General features: G+C 33.9%; 2 protein-coding genes across 3 annotated transcripts; both read left to right on the top strand.

The window, feature by feature from the left end:
- Positions 1-462: 462 nt before the first annotated feature.
- Positions 463-5,213, top strand: LOC124533527. Its single transcript, XM_047108876.1, has 6 exons — positions 463-641; positions 745-2,203; positions 2,616-2,682; positions 2,873-2,996; positions 3,085-3,222; positions 3,304-5,213. Exons 1-6 carry the CDS (start codon positions 633-635, stop codon positions 5,011-5,013), a joined length of 3,507 nt encoding a protein of 1,168 aa, XP_046964832.1. The 5' UTR covers positions 463-632; the 3' UTR covers positions 5,014-5,213.
- Positions 5,214-6,805: 1,592 nt separating this feature from the next.
- Positions 6,806-11,760, top strand: LOC124533534 (peptidyl-alpha-hydroxyglycine alpha-amidating lyase 1-like). 2 transcript variants are annotated; one of them, XM_047108888.1, is made up of 9 exons: positions 6,806-7,085; positions 7,170-7,251; positions 7,326-7,563; positions 7,984-8,112; positions 8,320-8,471; positions 8,995-9,192; positions 9,508-9,622; positions 9,901-10,109; positions 10,550-11,760. In XM_047108888.1, exons 1-9 carry the CDS (start codon positions 7,002-7,004, stop codon positions 10,690-10,692), a joined length of 1,350 nt encoding a protein of 449 aa, XP_046964844.1. In that variant the 5' UTR covers positions 6,806-7,001; the 3' UTR covers positions 10,693-11,760. The 2 variants fall into 2 exon arrangements, with proteins under 2 accessions (XP_046964844.1, XP_046964852.1); XM_047108896.1 differs by having other exon boundaries at positions 6,808-7,085; positions 10,266-10,656.
- The last annotated feature ends 1,954 nt before the right edge of the window (positions 11,761-13,714 follow it).

The raw sequence follows: 13,714 nt of genomic DNA on the forward strand, positions 1-13,714 counted from the left end.
GAAATATATTTACTATTTCATATTACTATTAATTAAAAATATTAGTTAATTATAATTAACATAGTATACATTAGACTAGCAAATAGACCATCTAATGACTTGCAATCATAGAGCAATTTATTATAATTAAACAATAAGACAACATTAAATAAATTGTTTATTCTTATGTAAGAAATATTCTAAATAAGATTTAATGTATATGTAGGTATGTTGTTAGAGGTTCCATTATATCGTACATTGTCTATCCAGTAGTCAGCATACGCATGTACAATATCCTGGTTAAAAAGAACGGACTTTTTATACTATCACAAAGCGTTTCAAGTTGGTCATGAAAAGTTAAATCTAAGCATTGTAAATCGAATTTGGTTGCTCAGCTACCAAATGACTTGACATTCCAATATAATGCTTATCTATATTATTGGTAACCATAGAGTATAGACAATATTTTATCTTAGTGTTGTCTATGGCTCGGACTTGAAAATTGAAATGTAGTGACAGACGTGTCTCTACAACAAAAATGATTTTTCGTTACTTCTAATGGCTACAGGCATTTCAAATCTCTTTAAATTGCAATATTTCGATTATGTTGATTTCATGTTTTATTTTATTTGACCATAATTTCACATTTAAACATGGAAGAGGTAAGTAATAGGTTACCATATTTTTGTTGTGTCATATTTCATAATATCCAGTGAGCAACGCGAGCATGCTCAATGCTTATTTTGTTATAATGTTTGATTGCAGGAGCTTAGCGGAAATGATTTGGAAGACCAAATGTATGCCATGCTACATTATGTCGACGAAACTCAGACAAATGTAAACATTAACGAAAAGGATATAAATGTCGATGAAAATGTACCTCGTAGTACTATCAGACGGTACTGGCGTACTAGCGATGATTCAAATTCTATCTATAAAAAAGTAAACACCCCAAAAGAACCAACCGCTACCAACAATAATGTTATTGACACAAACCAACCTAAAGCAAAAGGTGAGAAAAATAGTCCTACTAATTCAACAGTAGATTTATCCATTTTCGAACAGCCAGTATCGGTTAATGTTAAAAAAACCATAGAGATACTAGAAAATGAGGATGCAAACTGTGTTGTGGAACTTGAATCTAGTGATGAAGATGAGGTTATCGAGGTGGCATTGCCTCCAAAACCAACCATTACAATTGATAGTTCAGATGAAGACGTATGCTCTATTTCGAATAACTCCCAAACAAAGATTTCAAATAAACCAACACAAGAAAAACCCTCTGTTGATAGAGAAAAGACGGCAAGCCCTGTTCCTTCAGTGGTATCATCAGTTTCAGACGAGTTTATTAGAGGTGATTGCATAGCATTAAATATCTCTTCAAAGCATCCTAATAATCAAAGTTTTGACTTTAGCCTACATGCATCTGATCTATTAGATCAGACACCTTCGAAGAAAAAAAAGAAAAAGAGAAATAAAGATGCAACATCGACCCCAATATCTAATAACTCACCTAATGTGTCCACTGTCAACTCTATGGAGGAATGTTTTGCAACACCAAAGAGTAAAGCAAAAAAAAAGAGGCAAAGAACCAAATCATATAGGGTATCTGAAACAAGTATTCCATGTCCCGATGTTTATGATTCAAGTAGTAATCAATCAATGAATGATGTCAACAAAAATCAGAGTCCTTATATAGTAACAGATAAGAGCTTGCCAAATACAGATGTTTATGAATCAGACTCGAATCAGTCTGAAAACATAAAAGAGGACACCCCACAAATAACACTCACGGTAACCAGGGATGAGGAAAATTCCGACACAAGAGTGTTAGATAATCCTATAGCAACAACTCCTAAATCTGCCAAAAAGAGAAGCAATGATTCTTCTATAAATAAAGTTGTAATTGTTGATCTAACAACACCAGCTTCTACAACCATAGATGAAAATATAGTAATGGCAAATGTCACTGGATTTACTGAAGTTGATGACTATTATGATGAAAATATAGTTCCTCAAAAAGATGTTGCAAAGTGTGGATCGACAAAAATACCAGAAATATTAAATGCTGATCTAGATTTTGATAACTTGAAAGGCATCAACAAAACATGTAAACTACGACAGTTCTCTCTTAATACTCTCAGGGCCGAAATGGAAAAATTTTATAATGAAAGCTGGGGCGGAGAAGAATTTAATCATCGAGAAATACAAAAAAATATGTCGAGTAAGTATTTTTTGTTCCATTCTGTACTATATCTTATATATATATTTAGTTAATTGCTTCACTTAAATGTTATAATAATAATAATAAATTATGGCTTGTCAAATTTGTTTACTAAATTACACCTCATTATCAACATAAATAATAATTTAGAAATTGTTTATTTGCACTATATGTCTATGCCCTCTATAAATTAATTTTCTTCATTTGGACAAAATTAATAACATTTTAACTTAAAACTATACTGTTATTTTAAAAAAAATTGGTTATTGATTTAATAATCTCTCTAAATAATATAGTAGGTTTTAATTTAATCAAGACAGATAGCAATGTATCATTTCAATGAGAAAAATAAATACATACTGTGTATCTATAGATATTATAAATAATTTCTTAAATCATATTTTAATTTTAGGAGACAAAAGTTTGTGGGTAATAGATCCTAAAGACAGAAACCCATCAATGTCAAAACGAAAAGTCACGTAAGTATTAGAGACACGAAATAATACCACTTATATACAGTTTTTTTTTTTTTTTTTTAATTCAATATAAATATCTGGAATCTTTATAAGAGTAAAAGCTATAAAGGAAATTGATTTAATTTAACATAAGAGAGCTCTCTAGACTATGTATAATGTATATATAACCACAATGTATATTATTTAATTACAGCTGCAATTATTGTAACCGTGCTGGACACCGTGATGATACATGTCGCATGAAGCCACCAATTTGTTTTATGTGTGGCTCAGATGGACATTTCGAGCCCCGATGCCCTAAAAAAATTTGCGTTAATGTATGTTTTGCTCATAATATTTTTTTTTAATATCCTATACACAAAATTGCCTAGTATAATAATTCATTTTATATTATTTTATTTACAGTGTGGATCACCAAACCACTCGTATTGTACGATGTGTCGGAATTGCTGCAACTGGGGCTCCATCAAATGTGCTGAGTGTGGGCAAAATGGACATCCATCCAGCCATTGCCCCGATATTTGGCGACGATACCATAATACTGTAAGCATAACCCATATTTATACAAAAGATTTATACCATAATATTAAAACAATAATATTGATGATCTATGTACATTTTCAGATCAATTTGGACTCGCCCCTCGCTGAGAATCGTCAATCAAAGGCGTATCACCAAATGTTTTGCAGTGGATGTACTCGTAGCGGTCATTTGATCCACACGTGTCGGGTGACTTTGCCATTCTCAGGATTACCAATAAATTCTCCTTATGTGGCAGTGTACCGACCTGTTTACTCTCAAGGCAACCAGAACGCTCAGCGCAATAATGATCAAAACAAACAAATGTATAAAAATAGAAATATTATCCCAGATATGACCCCATCCTATCTTACCGTAACAAACCAAAGGAGCGCACTACTCAAACGTCAGTCTAAATCACCGGTCAGTCATGACTCTCATCAAAATAAAAAGAGGTATAATAGTATATCCAATGATAATGTACCATCTCAAGTTACGAAAAGTCCATTGAACAATAATTCGCAAAGAAAAAATTCTCAAAGCAGAGATCAGCCACCACCCATTAATAAGTGCACTTCAGAACCAACTAAAAATGCTAAAAAAGGTGTAGAAAATCAACCGTTTGAAAAAGCTCCAGATTTTATACCAATAACAACAGAAAATCATGACAAGAGAGGACAAATCATTCAAGACAATGAAGTATCAGATACGAGTGAAGTTATTACTTCAGCTAGAGTTAACATTACGAAGAAAATAGTAGATAAGCTTAAGATGGATGAAGGTAAAAAGTGGTTGAACGAAATACTTAAGAAAAACAATGTGACTCTCGAAAATGAAGACATAACTTTCTATTTGAGTGTTAGAGGAACAGTTGGTAACCAGGAGGCTTTCCAATCCGAATTCTGGGAAGGCATCAGATCTAAATATCTTACTAAAGAACGCATTATGTCTGAGAACGAAGTCGAAATAACACACGAACCGAATGTTGGCCAAAACGATTTAAGCAACAACATTCCTAAAAATAGGAATAATGTTCTGCGAAAACTGAGCAAAGCTTTTGATTCCTTGAAAAAAGAATTAGGTGACCCCAAAGCCATGTACAAGGAATTAGTTTACCTCCAAAATCGTCACCAGCAATTGCTTAATCAAAAAGTTATTAGTCCAAAACAGCTCTCGAACAACAGAGACAATATCAATAGTATGCTACGAAAACTCAATATGGTACTCTTGGGTCAGGCTGGCCTCGCAGATGGATCTATGCATATGAGTGAACTATATTCATTGCAAGAAAAGTTGGCTAACTTTAGACAGAAAAATATACCAACAAATCTACGGCAAGAAATCGGAGAACACTTTCATTGTATATTTGCTGCCATTCCAAGAAGCGATTATTCTGACCTCCTTGGTGAATATTATATCAATAAACAAAAGCCAACCTTGAAAAGAAAGAAATATGACAAGTCGTTTAAGGTTAGTCCTAAATCTAAAAAAAATAAAATGTTTAATACGATTCCAAATTATCAGAAGAATATTAATTCTGGAAGGGAAATAATATTTGAGAATGACGAGAATGAATCGTCTTCATTGAATAGACCCGCGGTTAAGAGAACTAAAAACAAATTAGTTTTCTACCACAGAAGACTATTACATTCACCGACTAATGATATATTCCTCAAAAGGATGAGAAGTGAACTTATGAAAGAACTTCATATGAATATTGCTCTCTTAAGCAATAAGAATCAAGTATCTTCAAAGGACTTGAAAAAGATGAGAAAAGTTCAAGAACAAGCGCAATCGTTCTTGACTAATGTTTAGGATACGAGTATAGTTTTGCGGGTCGGCGAGTGAACGTTATCTTTTACGTCGACGTCCGATCGCTTTAAAATGTTAGAGGAGTCGCTACTTTATTACATATATCCCACAAGTGGATTTTATTTATGTAATGGCGGTTTTTCGTGTAGGATGTAAGCGCACTTTCATGGTGCATGTGAAAATAAACTTCTTAGTTTAAAGCATTTCGAACTTTTATTTTTATTCCCTAAAGCGTTTATCACACGACTGTAGAAAGCCATATATCGACTTTAAAATACTGCTAGCATGTAGTACTATTTTAAATATACCATTTATTCTGATATCAAGAAGGCCGGCCATATATAAAGTTCATATAAACCTTACGTATTATTCAGTTGTTTTTACAGTATCATTTAATGTCTATTTGGTGCGTGAACACATCTATGCTACATCTATACTAGTTTAAATGGTAAAGAATTAATATTTTATCAGCAAAAAAATTCCTACCCACCATTATAACACAATTTTTATTTACTTTATGCATTTAAATTTGCAAATTTCTTTTTAATCTCGCTGGATAAACGGATCTACGCGTTACCCGACGAAGTACCCACTAGTAAATATGGGGGGTATACTCATCTTTTCACTAATGTCATGGAACCACGTTCGTATTATCGTAGGACGTAGAGGGAAGAAAGCCCTACTATTTTCAGTTACGCTTACGGTAGAGATAGAAGATGCGCAAAGGAACCCAGTTCCTTGGCGGAGTGAGTCAGAGAAAGCATTTTCTTCGACATTACACTCTCGCAGAAAGAGACCAACCCTCCATCCAGAATAAGTTAAAATATCAGCTCATCATAAATTATACTTTTAACTCTTCCTAATCTATTTTTCATCTCCACACATTTATTGTAATGAGTCAGTACTCAGTAGCTAATAGCCTCGGCCGTGTAATTGTGATATATTTTTTTCTTTGTTTTCATCTGTAATCATCCTTCAGAAAGTAAATACTTATTGAGCTAATCAAATGAAGCTATTCCACTTAAGAACTTCTTTACATACATGTCATAACTAGACATACAAGTTAATAAAAATAGAGTGCGACGTGCGTTGGAGTATATTAGATCAAACCGATTCAATTTGATTGATTGATTTTTTTATCTAAATGGATCTCGATTAATAAAAATATTGACTGGAGAACAACATACTCCAATGTCGCCCAATGATATAGCCTAAAATAAATAAGAACTTTACGTTGTCTTTTTTAAATAAATACCAATCACATAAATAGTCGGGGACTTCCTTTCAACGGACGGACGGACGTACTGATCATGTGCTTAAGTAGTTCGTTCATAAGGTAAACACTTTGGCAAATGTAAGTTGTAAGCGTTTTGCAAAACATATTGTGTGCGTTCTCCTTTCGTATTCGTAAGTTGTATCTCTCTGAAATGACGCAACATGTGATTGATACTTTTGAATATTTTAATAACATCTATTTGGTGTGCTTTTCTTACTTCAACACCAACTGTGAAAGATGCTAGAACTCGATAGATCTTTAAGAATCGCAATAGTTGAATAGACTAGCAAAATTGTTGTTGAATCTTAAACTTTTAGCAAATAATGTATCAAACGAAGACAATGATAATGATGTTTTTTTTGTCTCTTCCTGATTGACAACAACATGAACAGTCAAACTCGATATATAATAGAGATAATAGGGAGTATAACTTAAAATAAATAAAACAAAGGTTTTAAAAATAAACTTTTTTATTCCTTTTATGGAAATTTATCTTTTTATGTACTCGTGTCTGTCTGGCAACACTGCAACTGCAAAGTAATTAATTGACAAAATGTTGAGTGAGATGAATCGTCAATGAAACCGATTGTTTATTAAACTAAGTAATGATAAGTGTCAAGTGATAACATTCCTATAAATATTATTTTATAATAATACGACTGATCTTCATCACACTTTTTGTGTAAACCATAAACGTAAATAGTATACTGTAAAAATGTGCAATATAAATTTCATTAAAAATATGTTCGAATTGTTGGTGGTGATATTGTTGTTTTTGACTTGTATTTTTGCAAGAAGGGTAAGATAAAAATGTTTACATTACATAGCCTAATAGGAGAGACAGTTACGTGTAATTCTTTAAAATATAATATATTTTAATTAGTTTCCAGAAGAAGATTACGCAGGAGGCTACTTCGATAGCCAGTATGCTAGAACAAAAACCGCGCTGGAAAAGTTAGAACACGGTTTGTAATCAAATTATTGTTTCTTCTAATATTATGGCTTTTTCCTATACTAAAAATCTCTTGTTATTTTTCAGCTCCGCAATGGATTCCGAATTGGCCAGATTCAACAGTAAAAATGGGTCAGGTATCTGGGGTAGCATTGGACTCGTCAGGGCTACTCCTTGTTTTCCACCGAGCGACCAATTCATGGGATCTTAACACATTCACAGATAGAAATGTTTACCAGGGCATTGGTGATCCTCCAATAGCTGAGCCAACAATACTTGTATTTAATGAAACTGGAGATTTACTAGATTCCTGGGGACAAAACCTGTGAGTGTTTTAAAGGATAATTGAATTTTTATTTAAAGTCAGTTAAAATAAGCTCTTGGACAAATCATTGAAGGGATGAAATTAAAAATAAACTCACAACAAAAGTTATAAAAACATATGAATGTCATATAATTTTAAACATATGATTAAATTACTTAAATAAAAAACTCAAAAATCATAAATTATTCAAATCTATATAAAAATAGCAAATTGACAACTTATCTTCTTCAATGTTAATTTATAATTTAAACATACAATGAAGATAATTTATAAGCTAAACAAAAATAACTATTTAAACTTTGGAAAAGGGGAAAAACCCATTGCTATTTACACAATTTAATTCACAACTGATGACAATACAAGGTTCACAATTGTTTATAATGTTCAAGTTTTAATGTAAACTGTATTTATTTGTCATAGTTTCTACATTCCTCATGGCATCACAGTGGACAATAAAGGCAATGTTTGGGTGACAGATGTAGCTCTACATCAAGTCTTTAAGTTCACACCTGAAAATCGAATGAAACCAGCTATGGTGCTCGGGGAAAAGTAAGTTTTATGCATTTACTGACATTATAACAGTATGGTAAAAAAATATTTTTTACATACAAATTATAATTAAGTATAGTAAATAAGCTATATTATTGACATTCAAAAAGTTCCTTTTATTTATAATAAGCAAATATCAAACCTAGTCTCTAATTAGAAATGCAGAGACACCATAACATTATGATGCAAGTTTTTATGTAATTACAGATTTATACCAGGAGACGACGATGAACACTTCTGCAAGCCGAGCGCAGTGGCTGTTCACTCATCTGGTGATTTCTTTGTAGCGGATGGATACTGTAACACGCGCATTGTTAAGTTTGCAGCTGATGGTACGAAGATACTACAGTGGGGAAAACGTGAGTGGATGTAGTGAATATTATCTCTTTTCAATTCATCTTCATGTAATTATATTGTCTGAGACAAAGTTATTTCTGACACCATACAGTAAAGGTGTCACAAAAGGTAAAGTGCTGTACTCCGAGTAAACTATGCCACACTTTATTTTTCTATATTTTATATGGTTTGAAATATATGTAAAGACCAACTATATTTCATTTTCTGTTATTCAATAAATAATGTATAGCAAAAGCAACATAGTTCCAGCTGAGTATCACAGGACACCCCTCTCTTCTCTATATCTGATTTTACATTTTGATTTAAAAAACTGGTATATTACGTATAACATTCTTAATGTTTAATATAACTAACTATAAGGCTAATAAGGCTAATTCTGACCTTTAATGTTAAACATTGATTGATTTATTCTGATTTTTCATCAATATAATGTCATGTTTTATTGAAGTATTTTGAAATGACAAGAGATTATTTTTTATTTTTTACTATTTTTTTAAACTGGCAACATTGTTATGTATGCGTCAGGGTTCGGCGGCGGTCCGTTCGTGCTGAAGGTGCCGCACGCGCTGGCGCTAGCAGAGGACCGCGGCGAGTTGTGCGCGGCGGACCGCGAGCACGGGCGGCTGGCGTGCTTCCGGGCCGACTCCGGCGCCTTTTCCGTCGCCTTCAGGCACTGGCTCGTGGGCCCGCGACTCTTCAGTCTCGCCTACGCACCCGTGCACGGTACGCGCCTTTCTACGCCGCCTCTAGACGATAGACAATAAAGTTTTGCAACAGAGAAAATTTTTCTCTACCACTTTTGCCTAAAAAATTAAAAAATCCAACTTTATATTATAAATTACACTGAGTATAGTGTAGGTATTATGCCTTATTTATTACGGTTTTTTTTAATTTGATTCAATTTACATAATCATCAATATGGCGTCAATAGGTTTGCTTGTGTTTTTAGAGTTAAGTCTGATTATCGAATATAATTATTATGAAAATAACAAATGTAAAATATTAAATAATTGACATGTACTACTTTTGTTACGACAGGCGGCCGCCTGTACATCGTGAACGGTCCGGCGCTGGGAGGCGGCGTGCCGGTGCGCGGCTACGCCATAGATTATACGTCGGGGAAACTCATACAAACCTTCGCACCGGACGACGGGTATTAAATAATTTTCAATCCTATATAATAAAAGTCCAATGAATGTATGCTGTTACATTACCAATGGTGAATCAAATCTACCACTAAATTCTCATGTTATTTATTTATTATTACAATCATGTGGAAATCTCCAAAATTACGTATTTGAGGTTGATACATTTAAAGGTTTTTTTTTTAAATACAAGCCAATAAAACTTCCCCATTGGTCATGCGAAAGAGTATGGACGATATTCATTATAAAAACCTCAAAAATAATAATCTCATATATTATGTTATAGGTTTAGCAACCCGCACGACATTGCGGTGACGCCGGACGGCAGCGCTGTGTACGTCGCGGAGCTGAACCCGCCGCGCGTCGTGCGCTTCGGGAGCGAGCCCGCCACGCCCGGCGCGGCCGCCGGTGACGCGCGCGCCGCTGCCGTCGCGCCCGTCGCGGCCGTCACTAGCAACGTAACGCACGTCACCGCCACGGCCACCGCCATTGACGGTAAGTTGTATAATTTTTTTTTAATAACTTTAATGTTTTTGTCTTATTGAGTATTTTTCATTTTCACGGAGCCTCCTAGCTCATACAAGTGCGCATATTGTTGCACCTTACAAGTGCCTGATCCTACAGTAACTTTACCAAAATATTTTTTTCAAGGCCCTACGAGCCTTTATAGAATCAGCGGGCGTGGAGGTCAATACTAAAATCAGCCTTGCAGTTTAAGTTCCCCGAGCTCCGAGTGACGATAATTCTGAAGATCATCATCTAACATTGTCATAACACTGTTTAATCGTCGTCACGACCGTTTTTGTGACGTCACTAATCGGGGATCTCGTTTCGTTTGCGGCGTGTACTGTTTTCCCTACGAAGGACCTCAAGGAAATGTTTGTCGTATAGACGTATAATATTTGATACTAAGTATGCAAGGTCCGTGCCGGCAGAGGGCGCGTGGTGGGGCGCGTGGGGCGGCGCGCGCGCGGGCGCGGCGGGCGGCGCTCTGGCCGCGCTGGGCGCCGCGCTGCTGCTGGCGCTGTGCCGCGCGCGCTCCCGCGGTAAGCACGCGCGCGAGCCGCTGCTCCCATAGGCGCCACACTACTCGACTGCTACATCGAAAGCTATCTGAACTGATTTGCAATGAAATTGAGGCAACATAATGCGCTACCAATACAATGTTACTCTCATTTATTCAAGTTAAATGCAATTATTTATTTAAGTATTACAACATGCGTGCTCTCGTAGGCACCACACTACTCGACTGCTACATCGAAAGCTATCTGAACTGATTTGCAATTAAATTGAAGCAACTCAATCCGACACCAATACAATGTTGCTCTCATTTATTCAAGTTAAATGCAATTATTTATTTAAGTATTACAACCTGCGTTGGCTAAGAATTAAAAATTTAATTTATAAATTTAATTTCGACGCTGTTACGAAGTATCAACGTAGCAATAGTTGGGCGGACTCGTAACGAACTGAATTAATTAATTACCGAGTCTGTAGCAATATATTTAATTGATTCGATGGCATGTTTGTAACTTTAACAGTTGACATTGAACACAAATGACTCAAGGCGACCAATTAAAGTAACATTTTCATCGTCATAGTTGAAATACATCACACTGATCTGAAATATTTTATAAATATTATTATAGACATTGGTATCACAAATTTATATATATATAAGTGGAATTAAGATATAAGTTGTGTAAGAAAACATATAATTATAAAACGAATCAGCAGTTATATGTGATATTAACAAAATAAGTGTCTTAGTTAATTGTTAAAACAAAATTTAGCAAAAACAAAAATTTATTTATTTAAGAGAGGGAAAGATCCGCAAACCAGTATTGCCAGTAATATTTCTATAAAAATAAACGCAACTACACTTTACACGTAGTGATCTCCTTACCTTAGATCTGAAATTAATAAATTGTGTATAAATATGTACCCAATTATGAATCTTGTTTTTATTTATTTTATTAAAATTAAAATAAGAAAATAGTTTGTATATTTTGTTGTTTTCATAGAGAATCGCACTCATTTTTGTTGTTTATTTTTGTTTTGTGAATGTAATATTTAGAAATATATTATTTTTGCTTATGTGAATAAGATGTAATGAGCATTTATCGAAATATATTTATTTACTGCAGCTTTACTTGTTTTTATTTTCTGCACTCCTTTATTATTCATTAAATCACACTATCACAAGTCACCATTTACACATCTCATAAGACTCATCTGCGTGGTCATTTAATACATATCTATCATAATTAGCCTACATTACATCTTTATACGATATTATGGTATTATACAAATGAGTTTGAACAGATTTCAGAATTGTAAAAACACATAGCATTAGTGCTCAATTTAAGGACAGCTAAGTCTTACAAAACTAGAGATAATTACAAGGATATAGTTTTTCTAAATGTATCGTAAGTATCTCAGCAAGGCTTTTTCTCTACACTACGAAGGTGTCTTAATGAAACAAAAAATTATGAACAAGGATTCCAATTTTCATATAAAAAACTAACTTATTACTTATTCGTATGAAAATAAAGTATATATAGTGAATTCCAGATATTGTAAGTATTGTGAATTTGTCGAAATTTAGGTCGCAAGTCCGTCAGCCGTCGGCGTTGGGAGTACGGTCATAGCGAGTTTAAGCTCCGACGGCTATTGGAGCGCCGGCGTTTCACTCGCGTGCACTCGGACGACTCAGAGGACGAACCGGCGCCTATGTTGCCGCCGCCCACCGCCTGATGCCATATATAATCTGTCCAAACATCTGTTATACAAACATGCATCTAATGTAATGCACGTTATTATTGTATACAAGTAAAGGCAATGATGTTGTAGTAGACAGATATGTTATTAACGCGCAAAAAGTGAAGACTAGAAAACGCCCTAATTAGGACGTTTGCTTTTAGTTGTTTTACGTAGTAATACGTTATAATACATCATGATTACGTAGTAATACGTTTTGCGTAATTAAAACATCTAGTTATCCCTTTTACTTATTGTTTTTTTCAAGCTATCCTTTTTACTTTTAACGAAATGTAAAAATAAACTAAAATAAACGGTCCCCGGCACACTTTTTTCTGTTGTTTAGTATGGATATAACATATCTGTTTATTAGAATATAATTGAGTAAAGGCTATTTATATGACAATTTATTTGACATCGTATACTTTTAAAAAAAATCTTGCGACTTATATTCTTCTATCTTCCGAAATGAGTACCGGCCGATGACAGAATACAAACGGCTTTAAATTCAAAATACAACTTATTATTTAATTATTTTTTTTTGAAGAATGAGACATTAATTGAATAGTTTAAGCGGTTAAAAAAATGTAAACTTGGTTGGCCCAAATGTCGGTTTAATGTGAATCCTAGTTACCAGATTCAACTAGGTACTAAAAATATTTTTTTTACATACCCATGCGGCCCGCAGGCATTTTTTCGTCAAATAGTGTTCATTACATTAGATTATTTATTTTAATCTATTTGTAACCTTTGTGTCATTTTACTTACAATTTCCTAGGGTATGATTCGTTAATTATAGAAATAAAAAACATGTTATCTAGTACATTTTCTTCTTGTTATATTTATGTATATCATAACTCTAAATGGTTATGCTTAAAATTCCAATACTTAATAGTCTTGATGCAATTTGATGACTACGCTTCACGTTGTTTCGATTTTATTTGTGTCTTGCATAAGGGAAAGACCACAATGGGTGAAAAACATGGTATAATATTGGTATTGTATAAAATAAATTCGTATGTAATAAAATATGTATACCACAAGGCATACAAAATCTTGAGTGTTTGTAAAAATAGAAAAAAAAAATTATATTATTTTAATAAGGACCAACAAGAATCACAGATTAAATGTAAAATAAAAAGATTCAATAAGTTTTTTTCAAGATGCTTATAAAAGGGGGATGGGGAAATAGGGGAATATTTTGCCCTACGACTAATAGCTACAATCTTTCCACGGTAACTCAAATTCAGTATACTAAAGTGCCCAAACAATGTGCAGAGCAGTTACACCCGATGTGGTCTTACCTTTAATGGAAATTACCTAATTGCATATCACAGTAA

The sequence above is a fragment of the Vanessa cardui genome, chromosome 1 (genome assembly GCF_905220365.1).
Source record: "Vanessa cardui chromosome 1, ilVanCard2.1, whole genome shotgun sequence".
NCBI lineage: Eukaryota > Metazoa > Arthropoda > Insecta > Lepidoptera > Nymphalidae > Vanessa > Vanessa cardui.